General features: G+C 36.3%; 1 protein-coding gene and 1 pseudogene across 1 annotated transcript in view; both read left to right on the top strand.

Annotated features, from left to right (window-relative positions):
* The first annotated feature begins 9,612 nt into the window (after window positions 1–9,612).
* Window positions 9,613–25,000, top strand: part of LOC109084188 (GTPase IMAP family member 8-like) — a 28,225-nt gene continuing 12,837 nt past the window's right edge. The window contains 2 exon segments of the mRNA XM_042711596.1: window positions 9,613–10,005; window positions 10,657–11,331. Of these exon segments, the coding sequence (XP_042567530.1) occupies window positions 9,654–10,005; window positions 10,657–11,331 (1,027 nt within the window). The 5' untranslated portion in view covers window positions 9,613–9,653.
* Window positions 12,614–13,963, top strand: LOC109051188 (annotated as a pseudogene).

Below are 25,000 nucleotides of genomic sequence, written 5' to 3' on the forward strand. Positions count from 1 at the left end.
TTATAAATCACATATTAATGCCTTTCTACATGACTATACCCCCACCCCCACCCCCCACAGTATTAATAAGCAGCAAATTAGGAGTTTGTTAAGAGGAAACTCTTAATAGTGAATAGTTACTGAATATACTGAATATGTGTTCCCTAATCTAAAATTTCTAACTAGGAGTCTTAGCTTAAAAGTGATTGAAGACCAATCTGAGAGCAACTCTGAGCGAGGAAAAGACAAAAACGTTTATTTTAGTAGGCGGGGACGACTCTGTTGCTATAAATGACACAGTCTTTGGAAGACTGTGATTGGTTGTTTGTCCAAGAAGGAAATAAAAGCGCTTTTAAGTGTAGGGGCTATTATAAGCCTTCACTTTGAAATTACAGGCATAATTTTTCCTTTTTTACTGTACTCTCTCTCTCTCACACACACACACAGACATACACAAACACACATGCTGTCATAGTTAACATATTTTATAGGAAATGAACAGTGACATAATATAGGGTTCTGAAAGTGCTGTAATTGTTTGTGTGATCACTTTGCTTAAAGAAGGTTAATGTACTTAATGTAGTGATTACTTCCATTTCTGGTGCTATGGCATTTCTGTGCGGTGTTGGAAATGTTAGCGTGTCTCTAATAAGATCGGTCACAAACGTGATCCCTGTGCGATCTACTGTGTAGCATCTCATTAACTCACTTTCATGCATTGTGTGCAACACATTTCTTCTCCCTCTTCATGTTTTTCAGGAAGAGACAGCAGCAGCCCTATACTCTTATGATCAGCGGGACCCCTGTGGAGAGGGTGAGCTGCTTTAAGTTCCATTGATGTAAACATCTCCGAGGACCTGACTTGGACTACTCACATTCAAACACAGGTTAATAAAGCCAGGCAAAGACTGTACCATCTGAGACAGCTTTGGAAATTCAGGGTTTCGCCAGCAATCCTGAAAACTTTCTATTCAGGGGCCATAGAAAGTGTACTGACTCAGTGTATCTCAGTGTGGTATGGAACAGCTCCAGTCATGACTGCAAAGCCCTGCAGAGAGTTGTGCGCCTTAGCTGAGCGCATCTCAGGGTCTGCTCTCCCCTCTCTGCAGAACATCTACCTCAAACACTGCAAAAGCAGAGCTGTTAAAATAATCAAGGACTCCATTCACCCCAGTAACCATCTTTTCACTTTGCTGCCATCTGGTAAGCGTTTCCGTAGCCTGATGTCAAAACTGAGAGACCTTAGGAGGAGTTTCTTCCCCCAGGCCATCAGGCTCCTAAACTCAAAACCAGCCCTCCTAACATCTTCATGTCTCCACTTAATATTCACTTTATCAGTAAGATATTCATCATTCACTACCTCACATTGACATACTGAAAGTGTCAACCTGTTTGCACATTTGCCTCTTGTACATTCCTGTGTATCTTAATATTTAAGACTACAGTGTACTTTCATGCACATTATTTTCCATTCTATATTTAATTCTACAGTATACATATTTTTATATTTTATTCTTATATTTTTATTGTTTACTTTTATTTCATTCTTTCATAGCTATATTTATGTATATTCTCATCTGTGTTGTATTCTTTAATAATTGCACTGTCCATGGAGTGGACTTGACTCACATTTCACTCCTGGTTATATATGCTCTATATAATTGTGTATGTGACGAATAAAAATCTTGAATCTTGAAATCTTGAATGTTTTGTCCATTTTCTCCTCTGCTAAAGAAACTCTTAATAGGGTCATATGATGCTGTTTAAAGATCATTATTTTGTGTATTTGGTGTAACAGAATATGTTGACATGATTTAATGTTCAAAAACACATTATTTTTAGGTCCTCTATGCCCCGCCTCTCTCAAACACTTCTACAAAGTCCCTCCTTCCGACAAGCGCAGTCTGCTCTGATTGGCCAACTGACCCAGTGCATTGTGATTGGCCAATCACCACAAGCACTCATCAGAAATAATGCCCTTTTCCATAATCGCGAGCTTCATCTTTCAAAATAAATGTAAAGACAGTTCAAGGGTTAGTTCACCAAAATATTAAAATTATGTCATTAATGACTCACCCTCATGTCGTTCCAAACCCGTAAGACCTCCGTTCATCTTCGGAACACAGTTTTAAGATATTTTAGATTTAGTCCGAGGCGAGCTTTCTGTCCCTCCATTGAGAATGTATGTACGGTATACTGTCCACGTCCCGAAAAGGTAATAAAAACATCTTCAAAGTAGTCCATGTGACATCAGAGGGTCTGTTAGAATTTGTTGAAGCATCGGAAATACATTTAGGTCCAAAAATAACAAAAATTATGACTTTATTTCAGGATTGTTTTCCCTTCCGGGTCTGTTGTGAATGCGACTGCTGTGACTGTTGACGTATGACGCTGCTGACGTGTTTTCTGGTGCGCCCAATAACAAAGATAACACGTCAGCAGCGTCGTACGTCAACAATCACAGCTGTCACGCTCACAGACCTGAGATTTTTACACGGGTGGTGAGAGAAAAACACCAACATCCTGGATTTGGACGGCATTAAAATCACCAACTACCCCGTCCAATTATTAAAAATAATAATGGTCTGAACAGGGCTATAGTTGAATTACCGTTCATCATTTGATGGATCTGTCCCGAGTTCACAGGTTGGATGTCCGACTTCAAGTGGCATTCTAGTTATTTACAAGTAGGAAAAATATATGTGACTGACATACATCAGAGGGCTGATTTAGCAAGTTTTGTAAGCTGGGCTTTTAATGTCATGAACAAAACATTCAAAAATTCACTTAAATAAAGCGTTTGCTTTTACATGCCCTTCATGAACTCATCCAGAGACAGCTCACCCAAACACACAGGTACATATTTTATTCCAATTGTTTTATTTAGGCTATGTCATCAAATTTATTTTATAGACAGACAGACAGACAGTCAGACAGTCAGACCAGATTTTATTTTCGATTTTGGCTTCCAACAAATGTGATAAACAAGATACAACAATTTACTGCTCTTCACTTTTCTCTCCTTCTAAGGCTAAACTTAACCTCCATACTTTAAAGTAGTTATTAAAATCGCTGCACATTATATTCCGAAAGACGCTCCGCATCCGAAGGAGCACGAGTTCAGGGCGATTCTAGCCGAATATGCACGTCTGTGCCGGCGTTTGTGTGAAACAGAAGCAGTTTAATGTAAAACTCAATCAGGTGCTTTTTGACAAAAAACAATGTAGGTGTTTTTTTTTGTTTTTTTTGCATAGATTGTCCAAGGCTTTTTATTTGAAGTACGTTTTATTTTTATTGTCAAGTCAAGTCACCTTTATTTATATAGCGCTTTAAACAAAAAAAGATTGTGTCAAAGCAACTGAACAACATTAATTAGGAAAACAGTGTGTAAATAATGCTAAAATGACAATTAAAGGCAGTTCATCATTGAATTCAGAGATGTCATCATTGAGCTCAGTTCAATTTAAATAGTAATATAGAATTAGAATTCATTTAGATACTATACACTATTTGCTTAAAGTTGTTTTGTATTTGATGCGAAATAAAGCCAATAGTTTAAGATTGTTTTATGTTTGTTCATTAAGAAATTATTAATTCATTAACATCACAAGACTTGTACCTGGAAATGACTTCTTCTCAATGGTGATTTTCGATGGATTAAGAGGACAATTACTCATCGTGACCAGTACAAATGCCTTGTCTGTTTGGGAAGGTGTGCGTATAGTCAGTGGAGGATCACAAAGCGGAGCCAGGCGAAAGTATAAATCCCGCTTTACAAAAAATGCCGTACACACGCCCACTCAAAGCGAACTTCCTGCAACTCCAAGATGGTGTGGCTGCAGACATAGGGGCGAGTGAAGCTCCACTCAAGAGCGTAAAAACGTACCTCCACTAGCGACTCGAACCGGCACCATTTTGGTCCGGACAAACTTTTAAAACAGTTATTTTTAATTTAGTTTGTTAAAGCTTTCATTTTGTATTATCAATTGTTATATACATGTATAAAGGGTGCTTTGCATGTAATGTCACCTCTTTGTACGTAATGTTGATATTTTCTGTACTTTTATCTTTGGTACTTTTACCTAGTAGAAATAATAATAATAATAATAGTAATAATAATAAACTAATATTTTATGGTTTATGACACAACGGTGCTGAAGTCTTCTTTTTTAATGCTCCTGGCTCCTGGCTGACAATGTTGTTAAACCTCTAACATGAACAATTACATCACATGGGTCAAGTTTAATTACATGACTGACTTTCCATTATCATTCATGTTAAAGCAATTTACTTGTTGCTGGAGGTGCCTGGGCCACCACAGTTGTGCTTTGTTGTTCTGATGCATCTGTGATCTTGCTGGGCTGGGGGACACAAAGAAGACATGAGCATAGCAAAACTGGAACAAAACTATGTCTGTGTACTGACGTTATGTAAATTCAACACAGAAAAGTACTGCATCATTTACCTGACAATCCCAAAGCAGACAAGGGGATGGTGCTCAGAAGTTCCAGTCAGTGTCCAGAGTTTAACTGCCTCTACAGAAGTGCTCTATTTGTGGAGGTATAATCAGGATGGATAACACCTATTCATAAGAAATACATCTGAACTGAAACAAAAAAGTCAAACAACAGAATAATAGAACAACAAAATAGAAAAAATGGATACTTGCATGTTAATGTCACATATAAAAAGACTTTGACTTTTAGGGTGGCAAAATACATTTAAAATATAAAGAGCGTTGCATATTTCATGCTAATTCTATCCCTGGAAGTGAATTAAAAATTAAATGTGAAAACAACCTCCTCATATGACTTTTTACGTTATACAACGAATACTAGACGCATACACATACAAAACGATCGTGTCCTTTCATTATTCACGTTATTTTAACACAAGCCACCAAAACATAAGTTACACTTATGCTAGCCATCATGCAACATCAGCTAACATTGGCAAGGCATCAACATTGCTCGCCAGAAATGTATAAATCCATAGTGTTTATTAATCCTTTTGTGAAGAATTTCACGCAAGCCCCGTGCGTTTTGCTTACACTGCAAGTTATGACAGCATCAGTTTGCTATTTTAGCAATGCTGAGATAAAATTACCTGAGTTAAAGTTTGAAGAACTCCCGGCGACCCCATCTTGATTAATTCGAGTGGAGGTGACGTATTTCCTGTTTGAGAGTGGAGCTCCACTCGCCCATGGTCTGCAGCAAGACCACATTTCTGCAACACAGCGATGACGTCATATTTTCCCGCGCGCAACCCAAGCGAACTTGTGGACGCGTCGAGTATAAATCAGCCTTCAGGTGCGTTCTGTGCGCGCGCTCCGGACACAGAAGACCAGTCTTGTTGAGTATTAACGTGAAGCCAGAGTTTTGTCTTCAGTGAACATAAACAACGTGTCAGTAAATTAGATCTGTGCATTTGGTTCTAATGTAAATAACTACTGTCTGCCATTAATGTCAATCAAACAAAAGACAAAGAAAACCACTCACTGATATCATCTCTATGATTTTTAAATAAAAATAATAATTTTGAATAATGAAAATGCGTTTGTTTCTACTTATTGTATTCATCAGAACAGTTTAAAGAAGAAACTGCATCTTTCGTATTTCATTTCTGGTTTAAAATAGGAAAACTGAATGGACGACACAGACCGAACTAGAATACATAATTTCAAGTTTCATTCTCAATTTACTCAAAAATATATATATTTTTCATATATTTATATATATATACTAAATTATATATATATATCTATATAATATATATATATATATATATATATATATATATATATATATTACAATTAATAATGTTAATTATTCATTTTGCAGCCTCTGCAGGCGGGGCACAGATGAGGATCTTTCATCTTTGAATGTTTTTTTTTCGATTTTGACTTCAAGGCTTATACATGTTGAAATGGCGTCAGGTTCAGGTAAGAATAAAAATTATATACAAAAAGTCACTGCGACTTAAACATTTATGTTTTAAGTGACACCGAACACCAGGAAGAAACTAACTGCAAAGGTCTTTTTTGGTGACCATGAGAAAATGGGTTTTTATTTCAATATGAGCAAAAATGCTGGCTAAACCAAGCTAGGCTACAACATTAATAAATGACACTGATAACGTTCTTGTATTTTTCATGGAAAGAGTCGACAGTTATCGTATTTCATAGTTTTTCTTTTTCATTTTAAAGGGGTTGGTGTTGAAACGGCATCAAGATCAGGAATCAGATATACGTATATGCAGCAACGTTCCCTTAATGATGGAGTATTTATGAAGTACAGTATTAGCCAACATAGGCAATGTTCTACTTTTAGTAGATATTCTACTTTTTAATTTTAAAACGTTTAGTTTATTAAATAATATTTCACAGTACTCTCGAAGAGGAAGAAGCTAATAACCTGCAAAAGGGTAGCTACATCTCACATACAGCAAAAGGGTAGCTACATCTCCAATTTTTTATACATATAAAACATTTCAATACACACTCAGGTCAGTTATCTATTGTCTAGACCAACGTTATTATAGTTTTTTCGCTTTTTACCGAGTGGAAAAAGCGGGTTTGCAGTGCATACTTTTTCCGTGCACTTGTTATCAGATCAGAGCATTCACTCTGCAGGCGGATGCGGTTTGGCAATGCGTTGGTGCAGATGCAGCACCGAAGCGACCGTTTCCGCACCGAGTCTACTTTTGCTGTTCTGCACAAGCTGACAGCGCACTGTTCACGGTAACAATGAACATGGGTTGACAGGCAAATGTATTTATTACACCATTAATGCATATTTAATTAAAGTCTGCGTTTCCCAGTCAATACGTGGCTTTTTGGCTAGGTTCGTACATATTTTACGAGGTGACTAATTCGTACGAATTCGTACGACCTCACTCGTACGATTTCATACTATTTGTCTAGACCCCAGTGAAGGTTAGGTTTATGGGTGGGGTTAGGTTGTAGGTCATTCGTACAAATTCATACGAATGTGCAACTCGTAAAATACGTACTGTTTGGCAAAAATCTTATGAATTTGTACGAGTGTGGTCGTACGAATTCGTACGAATTAGCCACCTCGTAAAATATTGTACGAATTTCCGTGAGATCCGGGCTGGGAAAAGAGCACTTTTAGATGAACAAGGCTACATAACAGATGACACTCGTGGAGATAGAAAAACTAAATCTTTATGACCCAAAGGAATGCTGGTAACAAAGACTTAAAAGAAAATGGCTGTTTCTGTCAGTGATTTTAATGAAAACATGTTTGTGATAGCCTACTACCTTTTAACAAGTTCGGTAAAGTTGGCAAGATATTCACAGATTCGACTTTTCTGTATCAATAGGCTAAATCACGAGAGAGAGAGAGAGAGAGAGAGAGACAGAGAGAGAGAGAAAAAAAAGTTTTTACAACACAATTGACGCCTCTTTTCTTTGGTATTGATGTATAAAACGAACTACAAGCGAATTTCCTCAAAACAAGCTTTCCTCCGCTCTGTCTCAATGCGCTGCGTCTGAGAGACAAGTCAGAAGGGACCGTCTGCAAAGTGCGAAACGCGAAAAATGTTGAAAAATTTGTTACTAATAAAATACGCAATAACTTCACAGTAAAACGCTGTAATTATTTTCAAAACATAACTGTTGTAGTATAACCAGCAGGAGAGCAGTGATGTGTGAACTGAATTATGTGACACTACAGGGTGTTACTGTCAAGTATAGGCGGAGTTTAGGGGGGGCTAGGTGGGTAAAAAAAGAAATCCAGTTCTGTCTTCCAAAGCTGATAGGAGAAACAAAATAAATTTTAAAATTTAGTTTGTTTGAGTTTTATAGTTTTATTTGTATTATTTTATTATTTTAGTGGTTAGAATAAGTACGTTTTTGGGTTAAATGAATTATTTAAGTCCCATATCCTCCCGAGTCGCGGATGGTTCTTAACTTGAGAGGACATGAGAGGACTCTCACTTTTCGTTATTTTCCAGCTTTAGCAAGTTAACAAATATTCGTTGTTTTCTTTATAAACTCACTAATAAAAATGTGGTGGACTGAGTCATTTCTGGCTGAATTGGACAGGCGATTTGAAGCGATGGCCTTGAGTGTGGCGCGTGATTCAGTATTTAGTTAAACCACATACACAAGGCTTATTCACCCTTGGCTAGTGACAGCTGAAGTGGATCTTGTGAAATGTGCGATCGCATCGTCGATTACTCTTTAGAAACTTAAAGATGACTGTGCATACCATGAGCGCTCGGACTGACCTGAGATTTGCCCCGCAAACATTTCAGCAGTTTATTATAGGCCTGTGTGTCCCACATTTCTGTCGACTGAAACAGCCCATGCCATTAATTATGAATTTATCAGTCTTTTGCATGCCAAAGTAAATTTCTGCATATGGAGATGGAGGGCCAGGGGCATGAATTGGAGTTGGGCCTGGAAACCAAAGCACAGTAGGAGGTCAAGGTGGAGCTGACGGTCAGTGTTACTGAGGGAAAGGACCCAAATTCAGAATGAGCAAGGGAAGAAGTTTGACAAATTAGACAAGGCACAACAGGAGGGAGTGGCGTGAACGGTCATTAACAGGAACCAAGAGCACTTGGCTATGAAGGTGAAGCCGCACATGTCCGACCTCCAGGCAGGAAGACCCAGTGGCCAGGGAGAATGCAGGAGACAGGACAGGAACAGACAGAGAACTCACAAGACAAATAAATATAAATACCAGACCTTAACAGACAAAGAAAAAACTCTATTTAGCAAAGACCAGCTAGAGAGGCAAGTAAACACTAACTCACAAACACAAGGTGAGAACAATCAAGTAACAAGCACCAAACAAGGACTAAATAAGGGGACGTGGCAATGTGAAACAAGGGGGCAGGACGAAAGGAGCACATGGCCAACATAAACAAAGACAAAGCCATGTGCTCATACACAGGACAAACAAAGAAACACTAAACAAGGACAAAACAGACAAAGCTGCCAGGGCAGAACCCTGACACTGACAGGACTAAAGGGGCTTAAGGGCTGCGCAGAACCTTTTTAGCTAAATTAAACTTAGAAATGAACATGCCCAAATGTACTAGTCTATAACATGCTTGTTGACACAATCTTTTACAAAGGAGGCTTTCAAGAACAACAACATAAACAGCTTTTAAATCATACTAAATGTTTTCTGTGAGGGTTGTCTTAAGGGTTAGGGGACAGAATATATAGTTTTTACAGTAAAAAATCATTATGTCTGTTGAAAGTCCCCATAAAGCATGACATTAACATTTGTGTGTGTGTGTGTGTGTGTGTGTGTGTGTGTGTGTGTGTGTGTGTGTGTTCTTTTTCAGTGAGTGATCTGAGGATTGTGCTGATAGGAAAGAATGGATCAGAAAACAGCCGAGTGGCAAACACTTTACTGGGAACAGAAGTGTTTCACAGTGAAGCTTCATCTTATTCACAGCAGCACAGTGTGAGAATCAGTGAAGAGATGGAGGAGAGACACATCACAGTTATAAACACTCCTCACCTGCTCCAGCAGAATCTCTCACAGCATCAGATCACACAGACAGTGAGAGAGTGTGTGTCTCTGTCTGCTCCAGGACCTCATGTGATCGTTCTCGTACTGCAGTATAAGAGACACATCAAAGATGACAGACACAGAGTGAAAACTGTGCTGAACCTCTTCAGTGAGCAGGCCATGAAACACACTATAGTGCTGACTACTGATGAAGACACACGCGGACACATGTCTCTGTCTTATAAGAACACAAATAATGCTATTCATGATTTAATAAAGGAGTGTGGAGGAGGACATCTACAGTTTGATACAGTAAACACTAGATGGCGCTCTGAGTTGTTCAGAAGAACAGAAGAGATACTCAAGAAAGAACATGAAGAATTTCTCCTCTGTAACATGTATGAGGATGGAGGTGATGGATCATCAGTGGATGAAGATCTGAGCAGATCTGAAACTTCAGTCGGAGGAGAAGAGAAAGAGAAGAAGGACTCTGATCTCAAAGAGAGCACAAAAACAGCAAGTGATGGAGGAGGTTTGTCAAAGTCTATTTTTTTTTTCAGGATAATGCCTTAAAAAAGGATCATGAAATACTTATTTGTCCTTTAATAGTTACAGTGTAGTAGAGACAGAAACTGAGTCTCCTGCAGCACTACTGCATGACTGGAATACTATTTATTCCATTTAATAATCTGTTTTTGTTTAAAAAGCTTCTAAAATGTTTGTAAAGAAAAAAATATATATATATTTTGGAATAGGGAGTTAAGACATTGACAGAACGACAAAGTATGCTTTTAGGGTACATTTGTGGTGTTTTTTTTTTGTTTTTTTTTAGCTTGATGGTAAAATCATCATTCTGCTTCTAAAGTGTGATGAAAGTAGCCTGGACATTCTGCTAAAAGCCCCTTTTGTATTTCATGATGTAATCAAAGACAATCATATGTGTTTGTCACAACATGTAGGTAAATGATGATAGAATTTTCAGTTTTGGGTGAAAAATTCCTCTGAAGGCTAAGTTCACACAGTTTGTATGTACGTTGTCAGAGATCACAGCAAATCCACCCCAAAAGTATATTTTTATATATTTAAAAAAAATAATATATAAAAAATATATTTTTGTTGTGGTTTAAGGAAGTGATTTGGTATGAAAGCTGAACTGAGTCTACTGTCTCTAATCTTGTTTCAGTGACGACTGGAAAAACAAAGCTGAACATCGTGCTGTGTGGAAATAATTCAACACTCAACAACTCAGTGTCTAGAATATTTAGAGAGATAATAAATAAACCAGTGAATGAACTTTCACATCAGAAAGAGAAGAGCAGTGTGTGTGTGAAGAAAGAGGAGAAGATTAATGGACGGCAGATCAGTGTAATAGAGCTTCCAGTTCTCTCTCGTCTCTCAGAGGAGGAAGTGATGCGTCAGACTCACAGCTGTGTGTCTCTCTGTGATCCTGGAGTTCATCTTTTCATCCTCGTTACTCCTGTCACTCCACTTAATAATGAAGACAGAGCAGAAATGGAGAAGATCAAAAGAATATTTTACTCACAAGAACACTTCATGGTGCTTTTCTTTACTGAACTCACTGTTAATAAAAGTGTGACTGATTTTGTAGCATCCACAGAATCTCAGAGTGTTGTGAGACTCTATGGGAGCTGGCACAGTGTGATGGGGTTAAAGGACCAGAGAACCTCTCAACAGATCTTAAAGATGCTAGATGTTATAGACTGTATGAAGACTGAACCCTATTCTCTTCAGATGATTATGAGAGCTCCAGAAAGGAGAGTCAGACATGAACTAGAGGAGAAACTGAGAGTGAAAGACAATGAAATCAGAGAGTTACAGAAGAAGATCAAGACACTGGGTGAGTGGATTCATTTTCTGGATCTGGCTGAAATTGATATGCGACTAATTTGCAATTACTTCAGTTAATTAATTAATCGGCACATCATGTGGTTAATTAGATTAAAAAATTGTAATCTCTTGACAGCCTTAATTATAAGATATTAACAGCTGCTATTAAGATTGTGATAAATAATGCACTGGGGTCACAATTTGTCTGGAAGTAAATAAAGTAATCTTCAGATTTAATCCACAGAGAATTTGGCCTAAATTAAATGATTACTTAAAATAATAATAATATTTAGTTGTTTTGATTGTTTTATAATCATAGGTTATATATTACATCTTTCTTGTCAGTTTTTCCACATGAGTATGAACTCAGCAAAGACGTGAACGGTTTTTAGTGGGAAACTAGTAAATTACAGTGCAGTCATGATTACAGTAATTCTGACATGATGTGATTGCAGCATTAATCTAACTTAAGTTCAAATCACACTAGTTTATTTCTTTGACACAGTTCCAGAGTGTTTGAAGCTGAATCTGGTTGTGTGTGGGAGTAACAGAGAATTAAAATCCTTCACATCAAACCTGATCCTGAAGCAGAGCGAGAGAAGATCAGAGCTGAGCTCAGAGTGTGTGAGGAGAGACGTTGAGCTTGATGGACGTCTGATCTGTCTGGTGGAGCTTCCAGCTCTGTTCAACACTCAGCTCTCAGAGGAGGAAGTGATGCGTCAGACTCACCGCTGTGTGTCTCTCTGTCATCCTGGAGTTCATGTGTTCATCCTCATCATTCCTGATGCTCCACTTAATAATGAAGACAAAGCAGAAATAGAGAAGATCCAGAGGATATTCAGCTCAAGAGTCAACAAACACATCATGATCCTCAGAAAGCAGAATTCAGAGCATCAGACAGCAGAACTCAATGAAGAAACACAGTCTGTCATTGAGAGATTTGGAGGACGACATCATTTCATCGACCTGAACACACAAGTGTCTGTGCTGATGGAGAAACTGGAGCAGATGGTTGAGGAAAATAGTGGTGTTTGTTTCTCCACAGAGACATTGATGGAGGCACAGATGGAGAAACTGAAAGAATTAGAAGAAACGAAGAAGAGAGTCCATTCATTAGAGACGTGGTTTCAGTCACAAGGTAATTATCAGAAAACATGCATTGATTAAAAACTTTTCATGATTGCTGAAGTCTACATGGATTTGTAAAAACAATAACATTATATTCTGAGTTTCAAAGAAATAATATGATCAGCACATGATGCTTCAGAATAAAATATACACAATATTCTCTGATGATCTGGATAATTTACAATATTCACTTTTATTTGATCTATCTTTAGGTTCAGGGAGAAAGAGAAGATGATCTGAGGTTGTGCTGCTGGGGAAAAACTGGAGCTGGGAAGAGTTCAACTGGAAACACCATCTTAGGAAGAGAAGCATTTAAATCAGACTTTTCTGAAGAGTCTGTTACTAAAGAGTGTCAGAGAGAAACAGCTGAAATCAACGGCAGACACATCACTGTGATCGACACTCCAGGACTGTTTGATACTGAACTCAGTAATGAAGAAACCCAGAGAGAAATCAGCAACTGCATCTCCATGATCCTGCCTGGACCACATGTGTTTCTCTTACTGATTCCACTCGGACGATTCACTGAAGAAGAGAAAACAGCAGTGAAGATCATCCAAGAGACTTTTGGAGAAAACTCTTTAAAGTACACCATAGTGCTGTTTACCAATGGAGACAAACTGAAGAACAAAACCATTGATCAGTTTTTGGGAAAACCTGGATCTGCTCTTAAAAACCTGATTGAAGTGTGTGGAAACAGATTCCATGTGTTCAATAATAAAGAGACTAGAGACCGAACACAGGTGACTGATCTACTGCAGAAGATAGACAACATGGTGAAAAAGAACGGAGGGAGTTACTACTCATGTAAGATGTTCAGAGAGATGGAGAGAGAAATACAAGAAATTCAGAAGAACATACTGATGGAGAAAGTGGAGCAAGTGAACAGAGAAAGACAAGAACTGATGAAGAAACACAAAGAAGAGAAAAAGAAGATGAAGCTGAAGATGGAGGAAGAACAACAGAATCATGAGAAAGAGAGAAAGAGAAGAGAAGAAGAATTTAGAGAGAGAGAAGAACGATATAGAGGAGACATTAAAGAAAGAGAAGAACAAGAGATGAAGATACGAGAGGAGCTGAAGAAAGAACGAGAGGAATGGGTGAAACAGACACAACAGGAAAGACAAAGAAGAGAAGAAGAGGATGAGAGAAGGAGAAAGATAGAAAAAGAAACATGGGATGAATATTATGAGAAACTAAAACGAGAGAAAGAAAGAAGACTGAGAGAGAGAGAAGAACTTCAGTTCAAACATGAAGAGATGAAGAGAATAAAGATGATGATGGAGGAAGAAAGACAGAAGCGTGACAAAGAGAGAAAGAGAAGAGAAGAAGAATTTAGAGAAGAACAATATAAAAGAGACATTAAAGACATCGAGGAACAAGAGAGAAAGATGCAAGAGCTAAAGAGAGAACGAGAGGAATGGGAGAAACAGACACAACGGGAGGAGAAACAACCAACAATAAGAGAAGAAGAAACACCCAATCATCCTAATATGAGTAAGTCAAAACAATAACCACCTAATATTTAAATTAATTACAAATGAAAAAGGGTTATAAATTAATTTATAAATTAAAAATTAAAAACATCCAATTTGGATGTAAACATATCTTTTACCGAACTATACTTTGCTTTTCAACAGTTTATCTGGTTGAAATGTTCTTGAGGAAATATTTCACTGGTTTATGATCATCAGTCACTCAAGCAGTATTTAGGATCTAGATCAGCTTATTCTACAGAGGAGCCACCAGCTCCATTTGTAAACAGTTAATCGTTTGTGATCAGGGGTTTGTGAGCTGCCATGCAGTCAGAACCTGTCGGATTTACAACACACAATTTCATCCATTGAGGAGGAGAAGCAAAAGACATACAGTAAATGGCTGCTGAACCGGTGACGAGAGTAAGCTTTATAGTTACCTGCACACTGCATTTGACAGAAATAAACCACGTCTTCACGATATGTTTGAAAGATGTATTAGTTCTGCTTCCATAGACATCACTGTGTACTTTCACAAAGTACAATTATTATTATTATTATTTTCCTAGTGTGTATTTAAACATCTGAAACTTAAAATAAACATTATGTTTAAAAACACACTGAACATTGCATTTTAGGTTTGAGTTTAACACTCGCTGCTCAGGGTCAAATTTAATAAATTGTTGTTATTTTGAAAACTCTATTATTGTCATTTTCAGATGAAGAAAATTCAGCATCAGATCCAGGAGTGTTTGAGAATCTTGCTGTTTGGGAGGACAGGAAGTGGAAAGTCTGCCACAGGAAACACTATCCTCAAAAAAAATGGGTTTTACAGTAAAGCCAGTTCATGTTTGGTGACCACTACTTGCACAAAGGTAACTGGTGAAGTTGATGGTCGATCAGTAGCTGTTATTGATACTCCAGGACTCTTTGACCCCTCACTGACAGAAGAACAAGTGCAGAGAGAAATAATGAAGTGTGTTTCACTGTCAGCACCTGGACCACACGTGTTTATTATTGTGTTTAATATGTGGAAAATCACCAGAGAGGAGAAAGACACTTTAGACATGATAATGAAGATATTTGGCCCAAAAGCAGCAGATTTCTGCATTGTTCTCTACACTAGAGGAGATTATCTGAAAAAACAAACAATAGAACAATATGTAGAGAAATATAAAAATGATGACCTTGAGAAACTGATCAGAGATTGTGGAAACAGATTCCTGGCTTTTAACAACACAGAAACACAAGATCAGACACAAGTTACTCATCTGTTCAATATGATAGAACAACGACTGAAGAAATCTAATCAGGGCCGATATTTCACTAATGAGATGTTTAAGGAGGCAGCAATCTCCATTGAACAGAGAATGAAAATGATAGAAGAGAATGAAAGAAAAAAGGCTCAGGCTCAAAGAAAAAAAGCCAAAAATCCGAAAATCAAAACGTGCAGTTCGAAAGCATGAAAACAAGACTGGAGGAAAGAGAGAAACTGGAGAAGAAGTTCAGAGAACAAGAGGAAACAATCAGGAGAGAGTTTGAGGAGAAAGAACAATCAGATCAGAAGAAACGAGAGACAGAGGATCAGAAACGATCAGAAGAAGAGGAGAAACAGAAAAGAGATGAATATAAACAAAGAATAGAGAAGATGAAGAGAGAGAATGAAGATCAGATAATACAGTGTGAAGAAGAGATAAAAGAAAGAGAAGAAGAAGAGAGAAAGAAAGAAGAAGAAAGGATTAAACGAGATCAAGAAAAGATGAAAAAGGATCATGAACACATCATGACAGAGTTAAGAAAAGAACAGGAAGAGGAAATAAAAGAGAGATTCAGAGGAACAAATGATGAAGAAACAAGAAGAGAAAGAGAGAGAAGAATGGAAGAGAAAAATAAAAGAGACTGAAAACGACAAAGAGTCTCAAGAGGAAATTAAACAACAGCAGAGAGAATGGGAGGAAGAGAAGAAACGACAGATGAGAGAACGGGAGGAAGAGGAAAGAGAGAGAAAAGAGAAACACGAGAAACAGCTGAGAGAAAAACAAGAAGAACTGGAGGACAAGAGAAAGACATTTGAAAGAGAGAGAGAGGAACAAAAACAGAACAGAGATGAGGAGAAACAACAACAGATAAAAGAGAGAGAACAGAAAGAGAAAGAATATGAAGAGAAGATAAATGAAATGAAAAGATATTATGAGCAGCTGGAGCAAGAGAGAAAAGAGGATGAAGAGAGACGAGTGGAGAAGAGAAAGAGATGGGAAAAAATTATAAAAGATCTGAAACGAGAGCAAGAGGAGATCAAGAGAATAGAAAAAGAGGAGAGAGAAAGAACAAACAGAGAAGGAGATTGTGATGAAATGAAACAGAAACATGAGGAAATAGAGAAGATAAAGAAGAAACATCAAGATGAAACCAGAAAACAAAAAAAAGAACTGAATGATTTCAGAAAGAAAGTAGATCAGCAGATTCAGGAGCTCAAGGAGAAGATAACTCAAACCTATGATGACGAAAAAGCAAAGAGGGAAAAAAGATGTCTTGTCATGTGAAATATTTTTAAACATTACTGATGAGCCAAATGACTAACACTGGTCTTTGAAGGGTTTTTCTGCTTTTCTGTAGAGCCCTATGATTTGCGTGATGCAGAAAGCGCAGACAGAATCGTGGAATCCAGTCATAAAAACGGAATTCACAGTTTAACACAGAATGTCATGGAATTTGTCAAATTGGAATTTGATGTTGCGGTGATTTCAGCATCTGCCGTCTCACTAAATGAGGACGTAAACACATGAACAACATCTTCAGAACTGCTCTGAGAGTCACTTCATGACCATCTGACCGTTTGATTTGAGTAAAACTAGCGTCATATCACATACACAGAACAGTAAAGGTATTCACGGCAACCCGTCAAAATAAAAGTCCGGTTTAATTTGAAGTCTTTTGTTCAGTAGAATGTACATAGCCTACTACTAGTACTAAAATAAAACAAACATTTTTTTTTTTAAGGAATAATCACACAACATTTCTTCCATGTTTTAATTTTAATAGTAAATCCCCTTTGTTTGCCAAAAAAAACCTTTGCTTAATTTTCAATAATTAAAAGATAAATGAAATAAACGTTTAAACCTTCATTTGATAACCAGAAAAAATAAAATACACAACTCAAAATTTAAGAGGGAAAAAATCATAAGGCTACTTTAAAAAACTTAAGTTGTTATAAAAAAATAAATTAAGTTGTATAATGCATTCAAATAATTAGACATGCTAAAACACTTAATAAACTGATGTGAAAATGTATCCACCTTTTTCCTCAAAGCAGAAGTGAGCCTATGGGTGAGACTTCCGTTTCATTAGCCGCCATAGGTAAATAACGAGGAGAATAACAACGTGCAATAAACGGTAAAACCATTTGCAGTACAAACCAGTGTGTTCTTAATTAAGGTAACAGATTAAAATAATATGATAGGACACATCAATTGTCAATATCAAGCAGCAAAACTGTTTTGTACAGCTAAAAATAGCTGGACGCAAATGAGACCGGAAGCTTTACCCATATAATTAACAAATGGCGGCACCCATTTTTACGCAGGAAAAGGGTGGATAAGTTTCATGATTTGAATTAATTAGACATGCTTTTTGATTAATACATTTTAATTTAACTATTAAAAAGGAGTCGAGAAAAATTATTAGGTGATTTTTGATTAATAAATTTTAATTTTTTTATTAAAAAGGAGTCGAGAAAAATCTGAATACGGATTTCATAGGGCCCTATTTCTTTTTCTTTCACAAACATGAATAAGTTACTGTATCTGTATTCACTTAAGGATTTTTCCCACCTGCTCCTGAGGGCCAGAATTTAGTCGTAAACCTGCAGTTACACAGCTGTCGGTCATTAAGAGATCATGACCTTGACAAAGTCATTCAAAATTCACTTTCTCCAGGTAGATTTTAAAACATGATAAAGCAACATGAATTATAGCAGATCTTAAAAAAAAGACAGGGCTGTTAGATATAGTGTAGTGAAGACCCAACAGCATCCTTTGTTCAGGACAGGTTGGTCGCTTGGTCCAGCAGTAAGAAACCTGATGTCAACTGTATATGATCGGTAAAACCACTCATTCAGTATAAGAAGCCCGAGATGCTGATGCAGGATTTAGAAACCTGTGTGTGTGTAGCTTCAGGAGCAACCAGAATTTTATTTATTTATAATCAATGAATCATATAATTATTGTTAGTTTAATTATTAAATGTAATCATATAATCATTTATTATATTTTAACCATTTAATCACTTTGACTTACTTATTCTTTTATATTTTCTTTGCTTTTGCAGTGCTTGCTATTGTTGTTTAATCTAACGGCGATTGTTCACTACAGCAACAGACTTCAGTCAGTGCTGCTTACAATCCTAAAACGTGTCTTTAATGAGTGTTTGTTTCAGTGCACAGCCAATATAATCATCACAAATATCCATGATTACAACTGGAAAGAGGCAAGCTTTGTTTTTGAATGCCTGAAAGTTCATAATGAAAGCATCCAAACTGCAATATTTAACATTTATAACAACTGCAACACATCCAATGTGTAAACAACAATTTACAATCTTTATTTTTGAACATTTAAGACAGACATTGCTACCTGAAGGTCACAGCAGCTGGCTTCTAAGTCAAGCACTGCTCAACTTTCTTTAAATGTTTTCTCCCATCCGTTGTCAGTCCCACAATCCACCACTCAATTCACATTGAAATGAATTAAAACCATTAGCTCCATGCCAGTGGACACACAATGTTATGATTGCGGATATTTGTCTTCATGAATAAGAGAATGTCTCCATTTCAAGGTTTTAAATATCACAGGACGATGATGTGAAGCAGTCAGTTTCCATTTCTGTTGTTTTGGTATAAAAATGTTTGTTGGATTTGGTTTGTTGGAAGTTTGGACAAAGCCAATGAAGTCAGACTGAGCACTGAAACATGCAACTAAGCTCTCCTGCTTTCTTTCTGGTATGTAACAGAAGACTGTTAATGAGAGTTTTAGGTAAGGGGGTTAACGGCTTTTGAGTATCAGACAAAACAAATATTTTTTTCACCATTATCCAGCATCTGGGGTTGGGTCTAATATTTCTGATTTGGGATTCAATCTAAGACTGGATCACAATGATACTTATAAATCATAACTAAGAGTTTAGAGAGAGTTATACGGGGAGTTCTTATTTACTTTGAGTGTTTTCACTGAATTATTTGTAACATGATCATCTGAACATTATTCTGGAATCATGCTGTATTTTCACAGATATTCTGTTATTTTATGGTTGTCTATTAACACAAAAAAATCAATAAAAATTCCTCATTAACAGATTGTGTGATGTTAGTCCTTTATCACCGAGGTGTCCGAACAGTAACCAAATAATACATTTAACAAACCATTTAACAAAAAAAACAGATTTTTCAGTTATTGTTCTGTTTGTAAAGAATTATTGTTCACCATTAAATGTGTTCCTCACTAAAGAAGCTGTTCCTGCATGAGAACCCATCACAAATACTACATTTAACAATATATACTTTCTACATATTGAGAAATTACACTGACTGTTTAGAAAGTCATTTTTAACATAAATGAAACTGCAAATTTTTATAAATAAACTTTTACAAACAAGCTAGGCTACCAATAGGCTAGTTTACAAGTGAATTGAGAGTTTGACTTTTTTTTTTTTTTTTTTGTTGAGTTATTTACACAGACAGACGCTGTACCAGGAGATTATTGCACATTTTGTTCCTTTTATATGATTTTTTTTCTAATAAAATTCCATTTAAAAAAAATGGTGATGCTCCAGACAGAAGTATACTTTAAGTCAAAACTAGGGATGTCAATTTTCGATCATTTCCATGATCGATCGTCGTTTAAATTAATGACCAATTAATCGATTAATCTTTAACCTTAATGCTGCAAAATGCGTCTATTGTAGGCACGCAGTCACCGGCATGGACAGGATGTGCAAAAGCCACACACAACAAACGCTTTCTCACTTGAATTAAAGGGGTTTATAAGTCTGAATAAAAGTGTTAGTAGCAGGTTTATAAAATGAATAGATGTGATTATGATCATTTGATAAAATGAAGAGAGCGCGCCATACTGTACGTCTGAGGTCATTTTACTTTGTTGACTGTTTTCTATCCCGCACAGAGACCGCTGAACGCGCATCATTTAAATCGTTTTTGTGCATTATTGCTCGTAAATAATTTGTATTTTTAAACTCAATTGCAATGTTTTCAACTGTGCCACGGGATTAGACATTGTGGCATTTAAAATAAATTATAGCCCAAACGTGAGAACCGTGGCGCGCTTTGTGGCTGTGCTGAGTAAGTGAATCGCTTTCCATCGGCGCTGCTTGCAGCAAACACTGTTGCTCACATTAAATCTTTTTTATGTGATTTATTACAGCCCGATCTCCACGGCAGAAAAATCGTAACGTATTTTACGAGGTGCACATTCGTATGGAATTTGTACGAATTACCTACCCAAACCCCGCCCCTAAACCTACTACCCGTCACTGGGGTCTAGGCAAATCGTATGAAATTGTACGAGTGTGAGGTCGTACAAAATTCGTACGAAATTAGCCCACCTCGTAAAATACGTACTTGTGATTGGTCGTGAGATAGCGTTGGATTATTATCGACCAGTACTTTGATTATTATGATCAGTAGGCCTACTTCATTTGATCCTGCTGGATTCTGTTCTGGAAATTGTCAGGGTGAATTTTTGCGTTCCGGTAGGCCTATTTGTTTTTAAAAATCCGGCATACAGTGCATTAGGACGAGCGAGCGCGGGTTTGGCTAGATGTATTTGGAGGTTATTGCTCACGTCTCATTCGGCACAAATCCAAATGTTTCCATATTCGCAATGTATTTGAATGTTAAACTATTATTTATAATGTAAACTAGGATTGTACTTTACACGCATGTTCGCATATAGGACAGAAAAGATCATCTTCCTTATATGAGCAGTAACGTCCTTGGCATAACAGAAGTGGAACCGGTATACTACGGTCTATTTAAACTGATAGTGTAACCTTTTATTGTTTAGTTGACTTATTTTATTTTGATAATGAACAGACTGCGATGTAGTTTTGAATTGCTGGAATACGTGTGCGCCAGGCTCCGGCGCGATCGAAAACAGCTGAGACAGAAATAAAATAAAAATAAAAAAACCTTTTCCATCCAAAGTTTTAATATTTCATTTGTGCACACTCACAATATAAAAACAGAAGATTTGTGCTCTTGTAAAATAAAGCAAACATACAGAATGCGTGTTGTCATCTTTTCTTTCCGTGAACTTATGAAGCGCCGCCAACACTTCTGTTTTTAAATCCGTTATCTTAATTAAGTCAGATATATTTCGCAATATTTTTTTTTTTAATTATGAAAAAAATTGTTATTTTTATGTTAACCCTATTACTTATATAGGCTATACATTTTCCTTAAAGCATCTATTATTATTAGTATTATATATTATATTATTATCCAAACATTATAGGTTAATAAAATAATAGGTTAACTGGAAAATGTTAGATCGCGACCATCCCTCTGGATGCCGTTCGAGCCCATATCTTTCATTTATGCAGCTTTCTTCTGGTTTGCCGGTTGGTCACGAATTTTCCAACAAATTCAATAACATTTAGGCATTGTTTCTTTTCCTAAATCTTCACAGTCTAACCCTCTAATTCCGCAGGTTTATTTTATTATCTTTCACTTTTAATCACTGTTTTCCCATCTCTTACTGTGGTAAACATGGGAAGGAAATTAAAGATTTCATGAATTAAGAATTCGTTCGATTTATGAATTTGTTCCCTTATTTCAGTTAAATCATGGGTTATTTAGGGAACAAAATTAATGAAACATGGACAGTTGCCACAAATTAATAAATCAGGAACGGATTAACAAGTTGTAGATATAGCCTTACAGCCCTGCGAAGCGCACGATATGAAACTATTATCTGGGGAAATTACTTAGTTACTACATTTCTATTGATTTCCATGTTGAATAACTTTTGTGTTGTTTCTATTTTAATGTACTTTTAAAAAGTTTAAATCACATTAAAAGCTTAATTTGTACATTGTGAATGAATGATGATGCATTTATATGCCGTCATCGTCACTCACAGCCGCTTGCACGTGTTGAGTGCACATGAGCCAACATTAAATCGGTTAACCGACCATGGCCGGTTTCCCGATAACGATTGATCTTAGTGCTTAAGAGCGTTTTCTACTAGTAATTTTACGATCGTTCGTTATTGTTTCACGTGCGTTTCCCAACAATGCACGTAAAGCAATCGCACATAGCTGTGGTTTAAGTGTTCACTTTCACTTTCTATCCGTTTATCAAGTGCTGAAATGTCACCTTATAGAATGGCTCTTAATTGTAGTAAACGATCGTTTATTGACGTTAACCTAATGCTGCGTTCCAGACAGACAACTTGGATATAATAACTATAATACAATACAATGTTATCTTATATTATAGTGTATAATATTATACTTTACATAATAATATATAATGTACTTTATATAGAGTAAAGAGAGAGAGAGAGAGAGAGAGAGAGAGACGTTATTTCCGGGTCCAGCTGGTTTTCGTGCACTTCAGCAAGTCATTGACATATTTTTCCCCTCAGTCTTTGAAGCAATTCCTACATTACTTCTTTTATTCGTTTTTTTTTTGTTCATTCATTTAATTTAGATGTGTATTCCTATTTTTTTTGCTCTTTTTTTTTTTTTAATTTATTAATTTATAAATGTATATAAAGATATAAGGGTAACGTTTTGTACAATAAAGTACAATCAAATCCTTATATTATAATCACATTGCACTTGAATCAAGTTAAAGGTGTAATCTGCCGATTGTCCTGCAGGTGACTGCATAAACCTGTCTTCGTATGATGCACTTAGGGCTTTACGATTACTCCAGAGCACTCGTAGATCTACGATGATTTTCAAGTGCTACTTAAGTTACGATGCTTTTGGGAAACAAACCGTAATATTAAGATCAGTCGTACGATCGTTTTTACGAACTTTTTAGGCTTATGAAGCTTTTGGGAAACTTAGCCCATGACAGCTTTAATCGATTGCATCTCTTATCGACAATTAATCGATCATCGATTAATCGTTGACATCCCTAGTCAAAACACTTTAACACATCTTAACCAGACACTACGCAATAAGATTTCAGTGTAAAGCAAATTGTCTGTCCACACCAGATGTGACATTGCTACACGATGCAAGAAAATCAGTCAAAAACTACAGCCAATCAGAACAGCATGTGGGCGGAGCCTCTCTGTAAGCGCGCGACAATAAATGTTAAACCATTTTAAAATTAGTAAATACATACTAAGTGACTGAAACAATCTTTGTCGTGCAATACTCTTCGCACGACAACGCAGAAATAGAAATTGTGTCTAAAATAGAATTACATCAGGGGCATAAATGCATTTTTCTGTCTTTTATGCTGCGTTGCGTCTATACACAGAACTACAAAGCAGGGGGCATAAATGCATTTTTCTGTCTTTTATGCTGCGTTGCGTCTATACACAGAACTACAAACACAGGATAGTCACAACCCAAAAATGTGTTCAGCAGAAGAAACTCATACAGGTTTGGAACAACATGAGGGAGAGTAAATAACAACAAAGGTTTCATTTTTGGGTGAACTATCTCTTTAAGTGTTTGTCGATGTGCTTGTCAGTACATAATGTAAAATTTATTATGCAGGAAAATACAGAGCTGATATGCAGGATTTTCTCACCGGAAGAAATATCCAGAAGATGCAAGGCTCTCGTCTTGTAACATGCAAATGTTCTTTGAGATGCATGATCTTTAGAGCTCAAAGTCTGTCTCTGACATGTGTGTGTAATATATCAGAACAATCTAAAATTAACAAAGAAAAGCTACAATCACACATTAACATAAGCTCATCACATTTCCTGCTTCAGTGTCAAACATCATTAAAATCTCGGAGTGTATATGCAGCATCCTGTTGTTCAAGTGCTGTATATAGTACACGCACTTACTTTAATCTAACATGAATAGTTAGTATGTCTCTTTTGATAACTGATGAGTGATGATGACAATTATACTTCACCCTCTCCTCCAGATTCAGTTCTTCTGTCTGAAGTAACAGCGCGCCCAATTAATCAGTGTAGCTGCAGCGCCCTCTGCTGGTGACAATAATCACTACACGATTGTTCTGGAAACCAGCAGCTGTCCTGATAAAATGTTTCAGTTTTGTTTCGTGGTATTTAATTTCCTAATGAAAGGACATGTGGTTTTGTATAAAAAGGCGACATAGCCTTACTCCGATCTTAAGGGCAAGCATGGTTAAATATCTGAAATGTTGGCATAATATCACACAAAAAAAAAAAAAAAAAAAAAAAAAAAAATCCTGGTAAAAACAGAGAATAGAGAAAGTGACAAACACCGGTTTTATTCGTTTGAAATTGATATTGATATTGGTATAACTCGTTGGTGTCCTTAGTCAAGAGTTCAGATATAGATTTTAAAAAAAATACAGTCGACATGGCTTTTTTTAAAATCAGGACATCCAAATAGATAGCATAAAAACATGAAAACGGGTTATAAATTATATATTAGAAAAACAGCACAAGTAAAAAAATAAATAAAAAAACAAAAAAAAAAACAAATAAGGAAAAAAGAGAAAGACAGCAATTACAAATGTGTTACTTCTGAATTAGCTTGAACTTTTTAGCAAATATAATTGTATAATTAGATTTTTTTGTTACAAAAAAATCTAAATCTTAAATCCTTAAAACATGGTTTTACACCTTTTACTTTAATGTACAGTATGTGAAATTAACCATATAAAAAAGATTCATCATAAAATTCACATAAATAATTTTGATGCATAATATATGAAAACAATCATGTTAAATCTAAATTGTGTCCAGATTTCCAGATTTAATTATTTTTTTAATAACAGCAGTCGAAAAAAAAAAAAAGTTATATATTTATTTTTTTCGGGCTGATCTGAATAAAATGAACAACTTTCATCCCAGAATTGTGGATATTGAGGTGAAT

Source organism: Cyprinus carpio, chromosome A22 (assembly GCF_018340385.1).
Source record: "Cyprinus carpio isolate SPL01 chromosome A22, ASM1834038v1, whole genome shotgun sequence".
NCBI classification, from domain to species: domain Eukaryota; kingdom Metazoa; phylum Chordata; class Actinopteri; order Cypriniformes; family Cyprinidae; genus Cyprinus; species Cyprinus carpio.